At 38.0% G+C, this 15,478-nt stretch overlaps 1 protein-coding gene across 1 annotated transcript in view; it reads left to right on the top strand.

The window, feature by feature from the left end:
• LOC101111805 (N-deacetylase and N-sulfotransferase 3) overlaps window positions 1-13,899 on the top strand; it is a 177,600-nt gene extending 163,701 nt beyond the window's left edge. The window contains exons 13-14 of the mRNA XM_042251120.2: window positions 3,231-3,333; window positions 11,125-13,899. Coding sequence (XP_042107054.1) covers window positions 3,231-3,333; window positions 11,125-11,244 — 223 coding nt within the window. The 3' untranslated portion in view covers window positions 11,245-13,899. The remainder of the gene's footprint in view (window positions 1-3,230; window positions 3,334-11,124) is intronic.
• The last annotated feature ends 1,579 nt before the right edge of the window (window positions 13,900-15,478 follow it).

Raw genomic sequence — 15,478 nt, 5'->3', positions numbered from 1 at the left:
AATCAATCTTAAAGAAAATCAACACTGAATATTCATGCAAGGACTGCGGCTGAAGTGCCAATATTTTGGCCACCTGATGTGAAGAGCCAACTCGTTGGAAAAGACCCTGATGCTGGGAAAGATTGAAGGCAAGGGAAAAGGGGGTGACAGAGGATGAGATGGTTGGATGTCATCACTGACACAATGGACATGAGCCTGAACAAACTCCAGGAGATAGTGAAGGAGAGGGAAGCCGGGTGTGCTGCAGTTCATGAAGTTGCAAAGAGTCATACATGACTCAGTGACTGAACAACAACAAAGGGGTGAGTGGGTGGGGGGAGGATGGACTGGGAGTTTGGGGTTAATTGATGCAAACTATTATATATAGAATGGGTGAACAACAAGGTCCTACTGTATAGCACCAGGAACTATATAGTCAATGTCCCAGGATAAACCATAATGGAAAAGAATATAAAAAAGAATATATATGGATGTACAACTGGTCATTTGGCTGTACAGCAGAAATTACACAACGTTGTAAATCAACTATCAGTTCAGTTCAGTTGCTCAATTGCTTCCGACTCTTTGAGACCCCATGGACTGTAGCACCCCAGGCTTTCCTGTCCATCACCAACTCCGAGAGCTTGCTCAAACTCATGTCCATCGAGCTGGTGATGCCAAACAACCAACTCATCCTCTGTCATCCCCTTCTCCTCCTGCCTTCAATCTTTCCCAGCATCAGGGTCTTTTCCAATAGTTAGTTCTTCACATCAGGTGGCCACAGTATTGGAGCTGCAGCTTCAGCATCCATCCTTCCAATGAATATTCAGGACTGATTTCCTTTAGGATGGACTGGGTGGATCTCCTTGCAGTCCAAGGGACTCTCAAGAGTCTTCTCCAATACCACAGTTCAAAAGCATCAACTCTTCAAAGCTCAGAGTGTGGGATTGATATTCATATTTTCCACATAAATATCCAATTTTTCTAGTTCCATTTGCTTAAAAGACTGTCCTTTCCCACTGAACTACTTTTAAAAATCAGTTGACTGTAGATGGGTTGGTCTGTTTCTAGATTCTATTTTGTTCATTGATCCATTGGTTCCAATACTACATAGGCTTCATTATTGTGGCATTATAGTAAATCTTTAAATAAAATAGTATAAGATCTCCAGCTTTGATCTCCTCTTTCAAATTGTTTTGGCTTGTTTAAAACAAATTGTTAGCTTTTATTTCCATATACATTTTATAATCATCTTTTTAATTTCTACCCAAAAAAGCCCACTGGAATTTTGATTGAACTCACAGTGAATCTCTAGATAAATCTGGAGAGCATTGATATTTTAAAACTATATAGTCTTCTGATCTGTGAATATGGTACAGCTCTTCTTTTGTTTGTGTCTTCTGTAATTTCTCTTAACAATTGTCAGTACACAGATCTTGCACATATTTTGTTTTAAATTTTAAACAAAATAAATTTTATTTTGTTTTATTTTGTTTTAAATTTTGTTTTAAATTTATGTTTTATGCTAAATTAAATGTGTTTTTATTTTGATTTCCAGTTGTTCACTGTTTACACTATAATTTTAAGAAAGAGCTGCTGCTACTGCTACTGCTGCTAAGTCGCTTCAGTCATGTCCGACTCTGTGTGACCCCATAGACGGCAACCCACCAGGCTGCTCCGTCCCTGGGATTCTCCAGGCAGGAACACTGGAGTGGGTTGCCATGTCCTTCTCCAATGTATGAAAGCGAAGAGTGAAGGTGAAGTCACTAAGTTGCGTCCAATTCTTAGCGACCCCATGGACTGCAGCCTATCAGGCTCCTCCACCCATGGGATTTTCCAGGCAAAAGTACTGGAGTGGGTCTCCATTGCCTTCTCCAAAGAAAGAGCTAGATGCAGCATTCTGAGTGATATGGATTGAAGGCAAAAGAAAAACATGGTCCTAAATGATAATAACTTCTAGTGAAGAAGAAATTATAGCAATAGAATCACTGAATAACAAAAGCAAGTGAAAGAATCATGAATACTGTTAGCAGTCACTTTTCTAGTCAAGCATGGAAATCACTATATGTTCATAATGAATGATAATACCAAACATAACCAGAGACTGTAAAGAAGAAAAGGCCCTGGACCTGGAATCAGGAGGCCCAGACTTGAGTTGTCACCTGCATACTTAAAAAGTATATAGTCCAAGATAGGTAAACCTCGACAAACATTTCCTTCTTTCTCATTTTTTGTTCAACTAACAGTCGGTGAGTGTTCACAAAGAGCCAAACTCTAAGCTGCTGCTGCTAAGTCGCTTCAGTCGTGTCCGATTCTATGAGACCCCACTGACGGCAGCCCACCAGGCTCCCCCATCCCTGGGATTCTCCAGGCAAGAACACTGGAGTGGGTTGCCATGTCCTTCTCCAATGCATGAAAGTGAAAAGTGAAAGTGAAGTTGCTCAGTTATGTCCGACTCTTAGTGACCCCATGGACTGCAGCCCACCAGGCTCCTTCGTCCATGGGATTTTCCAGGCAAGAGTACTGGAGTGGGGTGCCATTGCCTTCTCCAAAACTCTAAGCTAAGTGCCACTAAATGGGACAAAAACTATACTCCATATCATTAAGGAGTTATAAGGAAAGCTCAAATAAAAGAGTTATATGAAATATTTTAGTACACTAAAATATAAATTTAATGTACTTCTATTATTTTCATTATAATTATACCATAAAATCTTCATTTATAAGTGTTATTACTATAATACAAAGCTCGTACCAAAATAAGAAAGTGTCTCTGGGAAAAAAAATTAAATGGATTATAGCTAGAGAATTCTAAAATTAATCACTCCATGACACACCCAAACCCTATCTCTTCTATTAACCTGTAATCGAACGATAAAAGTACTATGTAAATCCACAGATATGGATGAAGCCTGATGTGTCATTTTTAAACCCTGCAAAAGGAAAGAATGGGCTTGAAACTTATAAAACTTTTCTTTCCAGATGAAGGAGGTAGGCTTATTAATTTCTATTAATAGGAGACCTTCTGCTGACAGTTTTTCTATTAGAAATCTGGCAAACTCACAGAGATGACAGATGGACTGAGAATTCAGAAGTATGCCAAAAGACTTTATGTAAAGTGATGTAGTCAAAAAATATGCCAGTTTCCTCAGTTATAGACTAATATCCAAACTAAAATATTCCATGTTTTTGGTCAGTATATTATATTAGTTGCTCGAAAACTACTATTTTGCTCTTTGTATCTTTTTAAGGTTTGATTCTCATAAAGGTTTCTGGTGTCAGTTACTGGAAGAAGGTAAAACAAAATGCCTTGGAAAGAGCAAAGGAAGAAAATACCCTCCAATGGATCCTGATGTAAGTATAGAGCTTAAAAATACAAACTAAATAAGCAAAATGATACTTTAAAATACATCTATTTTCTTAGAAAAATGATTAAAATAAAAAATTCACTTTCTAAAAATAAAAAGTAACATTTGGATTGGATGCATCCTGCTTGCTTGTTTTGATTTTTCCAGTGATATATTACCTGTCATGTGAGAATAAATGCCAACAATAGAATTTGCCATTTTGAATTAGAACAAAGAAGGCAACATCTCATTCCAAAAAGAGATACATTCACAGAAATTTTAGCACTAAAAATATTAACTGAAACCAGGGCAGGAAATATATCAACTGGAAATTAAAAATAGGACCAAAAGATTTTATTTTCACTAAGTCACTCTGTGGTGGTAAATGTGGCCTGCATAATAATATTAACTACTGGTATACTAAGTTTTGAACTGCTAATATGATAATAAGATTAAAGAATTAATATATTTCCCAAATGTATAACATACTAGCAGATAATTTAAGGTCTGGAGAGTGGAAACACCCAAACTTTGCCATAGACACGAAGCATGTCTGCCATGGCCGTGGTGGTCACTTAAAGCTACAGTTTTCCCACTTTGTTGGCCCTATATTTTAACTTTAAAGCTTACTACACATATATTAAAATGTATTGATACTTTGATTTCATAATCAGTCCTGTTAATGTGCAGTTTGGACATAAGAATGCAAGTAGATTGATTTTATTTTTAAAAATAACTAACTCAAAAATTCAAACATTTGAGACTGTTTTCCCACAACGTTTAATATATTGTGGTAACTAAGAATCCTACATTGGTCTGAGAATCCTAGCATGGTCTGAACTTATCTGAATCCTTTTTGATACTTTCAGGACCATTTTTTTTTTATTCCAGTCTGATAGAGACAGAGCTTTGTCCTCACTAAGCTCATAATTAAATTCTATCTAAAAGACATTCTGGGGGTTCTTTTGATAAATAAAGGGTACTCTCAGAGCTACAGTTTTCTTTGGTGGATTATTAAAATATATCCTTCAGTGCACTATGAAAGCAGTACATATTAATAAATATTCAAGGGTGATTTCCATAGCATTTCAAGACAGCAATATAAAATGTTTCATTTTCATGTATGTCAAAGCTATCTCTCTGTATATTTACTGAAACCAAAACATCTAAGACACTGTAGAACATCTTCCTTAGCATTTTATTTTACTCCCATCAAACACATACTGAGACATGATATTAAATTCATGGTAGAGGAAGATTAAAAGTCTAAAACTTTTCAGGATATCACTAGTTCCATACCCCTCAATAAGGTTTCTCTGTAATACATTCCTAAGATGTTTTTTCTCAAACACCTCTGACATAGATGTGTGGGTTTTCCATACCAAGCAATTCTTTAATTTTCTGCAGATACCAGATAGGTGTCCTATAATTTAATCCAATTCTGACACCAACTACCCAGGGTTAAGTACAGTCCCCACAGATTAAGAGCTCAGTCCCACAAAACTGCCCCCTTCAGACTTCAGTAACAAGTAGTGGGGTCCCAGGTTATTCGCACATCTGTCCAACTTGGCTACCAATCAGGGGTTCCCAAGAATTCCTCCCCAGATTTTGTAATTTGATATAATGACTCACATGCCCCAGAAATGCTTTACTTCCTGTTATTCTAGATGGAGAGGTACACAGGACAAGGTCCAGAAGAGTCCTGAGCACCAGAGCTTCTCTTCTAGCACCCAGCCCCCGTCTGAAGCTGTCTAGGGACCCATACTGTCACTTCACTAGCATAAACTTGGGCAAAGTTTAAAGGAACTTGCTGTATACAACAAAAGGCACTCTTTTCACCCCTGTAACTCAGGAAATGACAAGGTTCTTAGGAGCTCTCTGCCAGAACCAGAGTCAAAACCAAATTTATTTTTCTTATTATATCATAATATCTATACATATGGATTTATTTGAGGGAGTAGGGTGGCTGACTTCATACAGATAATGCCCAGACAGGAGGCGAGAGTAAGGCCTCTTTCCTGCAGGTAACGGAAACACAACTGCGTAGAACAGATTCGAGTAGGCAGTAATGTCACCACACTGCTTGCTTCTCCTACTACAGGAAAAACACCAGTACCCTTCCCCACAAGTATCACCGACACATCATGGGATACACTTGACCCTGGAAATGACGATCTGGTGGATTATCTGGCTTCCACTTTGGCTTTGTTTATCCAAATATATTATAGGAAAGGAATAAAAGCTGACATTTTGAATGAACCACTTAATCAATTACCTCTCCAAATCAAAAGCACTTAATAGTTTCTTTAATAATAGTCCAATAAACAACCTGATACTGAATTATACAATTTCTTCTTTCACGTTTTATATTATAGAGGTATACATTATTATTCCTTTTATTACCTTAATTTCACGTGAGTTTGCATGAAATGGACTACACTGGCATACATTAGCATATATTCTATCTGATTTGCCATCTAAAATGGTACACTTTCTGAACAATCATCAGATAACAATGTATGTAAATTTTGCATACCACTGAATTCTGTCCTAGTAATTTTTGGCCTGAACATATTAGACTCTCAAATAGGACGTGTTGTACTTTACAAATCTCCTATCAGTTATCTTGCCATAGGAGGGAGCAGAAGAACAAGAAGGGGTACTTGATTATGGGGACCAACATACTCACTTCATAGGGCACAGGACAAGGGTCTGGCTGCTGATACAGGCTGTCAGGTTTGAAAATAATGCCAAAAAAGCCAATACATTGAGATGTAGTTGAGATAATCCTCCGTATCAGGAGGTACGATACTGATACGAAACCCCAAGGAAATGTAGGAAGAATGTGGACCTCAGGAGGTTCAATTCTAAAGTTAGTTGAGATGCTGGAGAACCCTTTGTCACAAGGGAAATATAGGGGAGCAAGCTGCAGGATGTAGGCAGTCCCAGGCTGCTGTTGCCCAGGGCTTCCTTCATGAGCAGGAGCAATGCAAAGGGAGATGTTAGGAGAGGACAGCGGGGAAGCCTCTGCACGAAGGCCTCGGGCTCAGCCCTGGATTCCAGGCCTGGCTGGCAGCAGAGGGGGCACAGAATGATCAGGCCCCCAGACAGAGGATCCGGGAATATGTTTCATCTCCACTTTTCTCTGGCCAGGGTACGCTAGCAGGGCCTGGTGGTGGTTTTAGAGCTGATGACTGAGGAGACCCAAAACAGAGAAAAGCAGGGAGACTGACACATGAGCCACACAAAGGTTCGGGTTTTCCCTTGATCGCAGTGATGGTTACAGTACAGCACAAATGTTCAGCCTTGTTCCAGTGATCGGAATTACTGCAAAAACCACTGTTACATAAGTTATCAACATAAAATGACATATTTTTCTATGGCATTTAAGATGGGGGTACCAGATATGATATTTTAAGAGAACAGCAGAAGAAAATAAGATTAATTTAAAATTAATCTTTTGAAGATTCAACTGAACTGAAACCCTCAGAATAGTAAAGCAGAGAGGCACAGATAAAGATCCAGAAACCCACCCTCCATGACATTCCCAACCACAGTCATTTGAACTACATATAAACCCCACTAAGCACCACCTTACAACACAGCACTTTCCATTTCTTACAATTTCAATTATTAAAATATTTTCCTTTATTGAAGGGAAATCTACCCCCTTGTAAATCAGGATAGTTTACTAACAGTGAGTATTTTGTGTATGCTTTAAATGTGCTCTTAAGAAAATATTATCTTCAAATTCTACATGTAAATTAATGATGACAAAAGAGTGTTTTATTTTATAGATTTATCAAGCCAACTCTTGCTCCAAAGCCAGAACAGTTTTAATAGAGCATAATACTGGAACCAATCAATTGTTACAGCTATATTTCTAAACTCAATCTAGCTATTTGAATATTTACTTCTGCACAAATAAACCACATGTTTAATACAAAAGCCTTTTCCCTAGTGAAAACATTTACGTGTTTGGGGTGTGTATTTTGAAGAACAGTCACTATGTTTTGTTGTTCAGCCACTAAGTCATGTCTGATTCTTTGTAACTCCATGGACTGCAGCACGCCCCAGTCCTCTGTCCTCCACTATCTCCTGGAGTTTGCTCAAATTCATGTCCATTGAGTCAGTAAAACTATCCAACCATCTCATCCTCTGCCACTCCCTTCTACTTTTGCCTTCAATTTTTCTCAGCATCAAGATCTTTCCCAATGAATCAGCTCTTTTGCATCAGGGGAGCTTCAGCTTCAGCATCAGTCCTTCCAGTGAATATTCAGGGGTTGATTTCCTTTAGGATTGACTGGTTTAATCTCCTTGCTGTCCAAGGGACTCTCAAGAGTATTTTCCAGCACCACAGTTCAAAAGCTTCACTTCTTCAGCACTCAGCCTTCTTTATGGTCCAACTCTCACATCCATACATGACTACTGGAAAAACCATAGCTTTGACTAGACAGACCTTCCAGATGTTTTTCCTAGAACTCACTTGCTTTCTCCATGATCCAGCAAATATTGGCAATTTGATCTCTGGTTCCTCTGCTTTTTCTAAATCCGGTTTGTACATCTGGAAGTTCTCAATTCACGTACTGCTGAAGCCTAGCTTGAAGGACTTTGAGCATAACCTTACTAACGTTTAAATGAGGACAACTGTACAGTAGTTTGAACATTCTTTGGCATTGCCTTTCTTTGGGATTGGAATGAAAACTGACCTGGTCCAGTGGCTACTGCTGAGTTTTCCAAATTTGCGGACATATTGAGTGCAGCACTTTAACAGCACCATCTTTTAGGATTTGAAATAACTCAGCTGAAATTCTATCACCTCCACTAGCTTTGTTCATAGTAGTGCTTCCTAAGGTCCACCTGACTTCACATTCCAGGACGTCCAGCTCTAGGTGAGTGACCACATCATCGTGGTTATCTGGGTCATTAAGAACTTTCTTGTATAGTTTTTCTGTGTATTCTTGCCACCTCTTCTTAATCTCTCTGCTTCTGTTAAGTCCTTACCGTTTCTGTCCTTCATCATGCCCATCTGGGCATGAAGTGTTCCCTTGAGATCTCCAATTTTCTTGATGATATCTCTAGTCTTCCCCATCCTATTGTTTTCCTCTATTTCCTCTATTTTACAAGGCCTTCTTATCTCTCCTTGCTCTTCTCTGGAACTCTGCATTCAGATGGGTATATCTTTCCCTTTCTCCCTTGCCTTTCACTTATATTCTTTCCTCAGCTATTTGTAAAGCCTCCTCAAACAACCACTTCAGCTCCTTGCATTTCTTTTTCGTTAGGATGGTTTCAGTCACTGCCTTGGGTACAATATTACAAACTTCTGTCCATAGTTCTTCACGCACTGTGTCTACCAGATCTAATCTCCTGAATATATCTGTTACTTCTACTATATAATTGCCAAGGTCCAGCCCCAGTGGATCCAGGGTTATCCTAAGGTGGTGGGACGGAGTCGGCGTCTTTGGAAAAATACATATTTAATTACAGATATAGAGAGAGATTAGAAACAGATAGCGTAGTAGGAAGATTAGTGGAGAAAAAGAGGCTGAATAACTTGGATTACGTGGAATAGCATCCATGCTCCAGATGGGAATTCAGCCAGAAAAATGGGAGCAAGAAAGAAGCGACATCGGGGAATCAGTCTTTCAGGAAACTGATCCGATTTCTTTATTTTTGGGTTTGCTTATATACCTTTTGTTACACATAGGGATGAATACAGAGTCACGCGGGGGTCAGCAGTCCTGACCTTTATCAAAATCAGGTGCTTCACATAAATGTATAAAAAAAAGGTCTTAGGGATATTACATCATCTTCTGGCCATGAGTGAGACCTGCTGACATTTTATGATCCTTTCTTTCTGATAACCAAAAAACTTATTTCTTCCAAGGGTGTTTTTTCTTAAACCAGGCACCACCCTCCAAATAAAGTTACATTCCTATAGGGTGAGGGTGTAGTGAGTTACAATCCAGAAAGGAATTTATTTAACCCAAGGTTAACATGATTAATCTTAAAGGTTAATACTTATTTCTCCTATATGCTTAAGGGTTAATGCTTATTTCTCCTATATGCTAGTTATATTCATTATAAGGGCAGGGAGTATGGAGATTTAGCAGCAAACATCAGCCCAACAAGTGAAAATCCTTTCACCAATGTTCCCCTTAAGATCTATTTAGTCTTAAGATAGTGATAAAGTTACATTTTTACGTAGCAAGGACACAGTGATTTACAACAAAGTACAGTGATCTATTACAAAAGAGAAAATCCATTAACTCAAAAAGTCTAGTAATGCTAACATCAAAAACTACTATATTTCCTTTACTATATTCCAAATACATTGATTAATATAGTCCCAGGTGCCTAAGGATATGGAGGCCTGGCGGCAATCATTGACTCAACAAGAAGAAAAAGCCCTATGCTAATTAAGACTCTCAAAATACTCCAAAACTCTCTGTGCTGTTTATGGTTAAGAGGTAGTAAACAATCATGTGGCAGGAGTATGGATAATCCTGTCATACAAGCTAGTTTGTCAGCAGAGAGGTTTGACCTGAGACATCCTTGTCCCACCTAGAGTAGGGAATTAGCAGCAATTATTGACACAAGAAATGAAAAACCCTTCACCAATATAATTCCTAACCAACCCACCATACTAATAATTTCTAACTCCCCAAAAGAATTTGCCTTTAGTAAGTCTAAAACATCTCATGCCTCTCAGATTGGGAGGCTGTAAACAATCACATGTGGCCGGACGAACCTATACAGGTGGGCTAGATGAAACACTCTTGTCACGCCCAGGAATTTTTATTGACTTGGAGCTGCAAGTTAACTCCTTCTCTGAGAGAAATGGTTATGGGGGAGAGCCCCCTGTAAAGTCAGAGGTGTAGGTGAGGGCATAAAACAGACTCTGGTTTTGGGGTTAGATGCTTGGGAACAGGGGGTTTCCTGAGGCTTGATCACGCCTTTGCGTATGCCAAGCCTCCTTCCTCATGACCTTTGCCATGGGCGGAGTTCCTCACGCTGGCTCCCGGCAATAATCATAAGAGATTTGATTTAGGTCAAAGCTGAATGGTGGTTTTCCCTACTTTCTTCTGTTTAAGCATGAATTTTGCAATAAGGAGCTCATGACCTGAGCCACAGTCAGCTCCAGGTCATGTTTTCGCTAACTGAATAGAGCTTCTCCATCTTTGGCTGCAAGGAACATAGGCAGTGTGATTTCATCACCGTCTGGTGCTGTCCATATGCAGAGCCATCTTTTGAGTTACTGGAAATGCTGTAACTAACATGTTCATCTTTTGAGTTACTGGAAATGCTATAACTAACATGTTCTCTTGACAAAACTCTGTTAGGTTCTGCCCTGTTTCAGTCTGTACTTCAGGGCCAAACTTGCCTGTTATTCTGGGTATCTCTTGACTTCCTGCTTTTCCATTTCAGTCCCCTGTGATGAAAAGGATGTCTTTTGGGGGTGCTAGTTCTAGGAGGTGTGATAAGTTTTCATAGAACCAGTCAACTTCAGCTTCTTTGGCATCAGCGGTTGGGGCATAGACTTGGATTACTATGATACTGAATGGTTTGCCTTGGAGACGAACCAAGATCATTCTGTCATTTTTGACGTTACACCCAAGTATTGTATTTTGGACTGTTTTGTTGACTATCTTGTGCTAAATAAATAGTCTGCATGCTTAAAATCAATTTTAAGCCACAGTGTAAATATCTACAGATATAAATAAACATCATCAAAGTGTATTAAGTATACTCCAACAAATAAAATTGAATGTCCTTGTGCCTCCTCCTCCCCCCTCAGAGCAGAGCATTTCTATCCAGCTACTATCGTGACCACAACGTGGAGCTCTCCAAGCTGCTGCACAGACTGGGGCAGCCTCTGCCATCCTGGCTGAGGCAGGAGCTGCAGAAAGTGAGATAGCACTGTGAGAAAGCTCGAGAATGCATCTCCATGGAACGCTCACCTCTCCCAGAGCTTCCGGGAGCTACCAAAAGGCGGTTTAAAAATATACCTCTTCAAATGAGAATAGAAAAACAAAGTTCTTTCCACGTGCTGGCACGTGGATGATTAGAAACAAAACAAAACTAAAAGTATTTGTTACAAGCCTTGAGGCCTATGGCCTTTCTCTTAACCCATATCTGAGCCTGTGGGGTTATTGGAGACTACTGCGCACTCACGTGTTAATCAATAGCAACCAATATAAATATCAAATACCAATGCAGAACTGTTCCATTTCGTAGTAATATTTACACTTTTATATATCAGCTAAGATTATGTCTCTGTAGACTTGTAGGCTGCTGTTTGCCTGTAGAATGTTTTCTTATTCTTTGATTCTATAAAGTGTCCTACAAAACAGAAAGTAAACGTCACAATGTAGCATAAAGCGCCAGAGGCCTAATGCCGTGAAAACTGCTTGCAAAAATATAAATCCACTGAAGTATTTAGGAAGAATTATAATTTACAATTTGTCCTAGATCAGAGAATGGTAAAGTTATATCTGAGCTTTATCTGCATCGAAAAAAAAAAAGATAAGTATTATAGAAGGAAAAAAGTGATTTTTCATCCACATAGTCTAGTACATTTCCGTAAAAGTTTCCAACGTCTCTATCATTACATAATTATTATTCTGAAAGGTATGTTGTACCAGCTATTGGATGGGAAATAGAAACACACTGAGTATACCAAAACAGTAAGAAGCAATATAAAGTGTACTGACTAAATCCTCTAAAAGCAAGAAATTGTAGGGGTCTGAAGATATCTGATTGACAACTTATGTCCCTTTGCTGTGAGCTGCAGATCAACTCCAGTAGTTCTCACTGGTTCTACAGAAATGTTTGCTCAGAATCTGAGGTCTATGTCATCTCCAGAAACAGACAGACTTTTTAATGTAAACAACTTTTTCTTAATGCTCCCAAGAAAAAAACCTATTAACTGAAATCTAAGGACAGTTTCTCTAGATGATATGTTGGGTTATTTACGTTTAAATACAGAAAAATTACATTTTTTTCAGATAATTCAAAATGAAATTGTATAACACAGAGATCTGTGACAAAAAACAAATTAATGTATGATTTTTAATCCCAGATTTGCAATGGTACAAGGCAGAAAAAGATAATCAAAGCCAAGTGCCATTTTTCTTAGAACATTTTGTACATCACTTTCATGAAAGACAATAGAACACAGTTAAATTTATGGGTTATCTACTAAATTAAATGGAGGAAGTACCAAGATGAGCCAGGCATGGTTCTTAAAATATATTTTACACTTAAATTTTTAATGATTATATGATTAATAAAGTATTCAAAAAAAGAAAAGAATGTCATGCTGATTTTCCTGTACTTATATTTACTTAGTTTTTAAATATACTAAACACACAAGAAATTTAAGTAGTAAATAAATTCCTTGCTATGACTTTATAAGCTTTTATGAATGTAATCAAAAGTATGATTAGAAAAAATTATGCCCAAATAGTTTCATTATAATATGAAACTATTATGGCCATTATAATGGCCATTATAATATGTGAAATTGAATTCTATCAACTATTCACTAATTAGAAAACAAATTTTGAGATACTTTCACTAACTATTCATTTCTAAAATTGTATTATAAAAATTAATTAAATGTTTTAAAGTTTTGTATACCCAAATGATAAGCCAATTTTTAAACAAACAAGCTATTAGCAGAAAGAATTAGACAAAGAACCAGATTTTAAGATCCCTGACAGTAAAAGCAATATCAAAGTCATTTGGACAAAGATGGTAAAGTCAGTCTTCATGCTTACCGCTACCTTTATGAACAGCACATGCCTAACATACTAGAAAATGAATACAGCCTTTAATCTTCACTATTTTAAGAAAATTAGCTTAAGAGGGTCAAACATAGTGAGAACAGTCCCCAGGAGTTACATACAGTATTGTGTTTTCATTTTGACAACATTTCTACTGATTAAAAAAAAAAAAAAGGAAAGGAAAAGAAAAACAATGCATTTACGCTCCAAGGATGAGATGTGCATTTAAACTTCTAAACAAAGCTCCTAATGGTGTAATTCTGTCTGGATAAACTGAGTCAACTAAACAGCTTACCCTTTAAGAAATGTCAAAAACACACTGGATGCTTGTGGGATGAAAGGAGAAATTTACTCATTCATAATATAGATATTATGCTACTTAGAGCAGCAAACCTTTGAAAGGAATTTTGATCACTCAGTGTATCTGGAAGACAACTCAAATTCTAGGGGACACGCACACTTGCTACACTGGATACTCCAGGTGGTTGTTATGTTCCTCTGAAAGTAACATAAATACACATGGGGAAAGAAACAGGTAATGTGATTTCAAACTAGCTTTGTATGGCATTCTTTTTTCATTGCTTAAAATATGAAACTTCCTCAGGAAGAAATGAAATGGTTATTTCAGTGTTTATAGCTATAATATTCTTGTCATTCACATTGAATGAAAATTAATGGAAACATTTTTTTTTCTGAGTTTTTTAAAATTAAAAAAAAAACTGGATATAATTCTGATAGTAGCATGGTACCTCATATGTACAACAATAAACTGTGATAAGAAAAGAGTTTGAGCCTGGTGATTTCAGGTAACAAGAAGACATTTGTTTGATAGTTGGTGTTTGCCTGTGACCAAGTGGGAGGTGGTCACAGAACATAGATACCACTAACACAATTCAAAATGGAAAACTTCCCAGGAAGGCATGAGTGTTATTTGTAATGATATAACCTTAAACAGATCTTCTAATCAATATTAGTTAGTTCTTGTTTAGTTCTAGTAGATATAAAACATTTCCTAGGGTCACTCATGAGACCAGAAAGTGAGAAGGACACACGACTGATACTTAACGGACTTGAAAACTGAAAGTATCAGCATCTCTTACTCCTAGTGCTCTGCTCTGCTCCCTACAAATCAGCTGCTTTCTTTAGAGCTTTATATGGAGAATCCCAGGGACAGGGGAGCCTGGTGGGAGAGTTGGACACGACTGAAGCGACTTAGCAGCAGCAGTAGCAGCTAATCTCTCTCTCCTTAAAAATCTAGCAAAACAGACCATCTATGCAAAAAAAAAAAAAAAAAAAAAAAAAACGGAGGGGGTCAGGAGAGTTAGACATTTATCTACATTTTCCATAGAACTTTCTTTTCTCTATCCCAGCCCCTTTCTTTTCTGAACATCAGGCTTTCCCATGTTGCAACCCACCCTGTCATCATACACCAGTTGATTCTTCACAGGCTTATCTCCCAGACACACAGTTCTCCAGTCTAGGATACACCTGACCCCCAACTTTCCATGTGTGCCACCCTATGTTCTATTTACTCTGAGACCAGCTGGTGAGTGGTTAATAAACCAACCCCATCAATGTTAGTGGCTTATAATGACTTACAATATTTTACTTTTAAGAGATAGCAGCACTGCATTTTCCAGGAGATATGCTCAAGGCTCACCCAACAGTTCAAATAGTTCAGAAGGAAGGGATCTCTCTATTTTGAAATCACTCTCCAAGGCCGAGTTCTATTCTGCCAAAACTGACACGGCGTGGTTACCACCTACTGCCTTCGTCCTGCCCACCCCACCCCACGCACACACACACCCATCCCCAGATAGTCAGGAGTCATGGAAAGAGCAGTGAATCCCTGCGGTGGATAAGCCTTGAGAAATTATTTGTGTTGGCTTGGCATGTTTAACTTCTTTTCACTTGACCTAAAAGCAAACTAAATTTTATAAGGTCAAGCCATTAATTTATGCTTTGAGGATAAGAGCTAAAGACACAATGTGTCATTGATTCCATTCCCAGAAAAACCTAGAATTTACTTTGAGTATGCCTTTCACCTGCGGCCAGTGGTAGCTAAGAGAATTTAAGGGCCATTTCTCCCCGTCCAGTGCTACTACAAGTTCCTGCTATTTTGTCCTCAATTTGTTGTCTACACAGTTCTCTATATATTCAATTTCTTAACAAAATCACAAAAATGTATTCATTTATTTATTAGCAGGTGAAATTTATTCTTGCCCTCCACTTCCACCTTCTTCCTTTAATCCTGTACTTATCTTACTCATTGAGTTTCTATCATTTCTCAGTCTATTCCAAAAAGTTATAGATACAAAGATTAATAGATCACTAAAATTGGAACCTGCTATATTTTCACCATCT

Source organism: Ovis aries, chromosome 6 (assembly GCF_016772045.2).
Source record: "Ovis aries strain OAR_USU_Benz2616 breed Rambouillet chromosome 6, ARS-UI_Ramb_v3.0, whole genome shotgun sequence".
In the NCBI taxonomy this organism is placed as follows: Eukaryota; Metazoa; Chordata; class Mammalia; order Artiodactyla; family Bovidae; genus Ovis; species Ovis aries.
The sequence above is the reverse complement of the archived record's forward strand: the minus strand, read 5'-3'. Positions and strand labels throughout refer to the sequence as shown.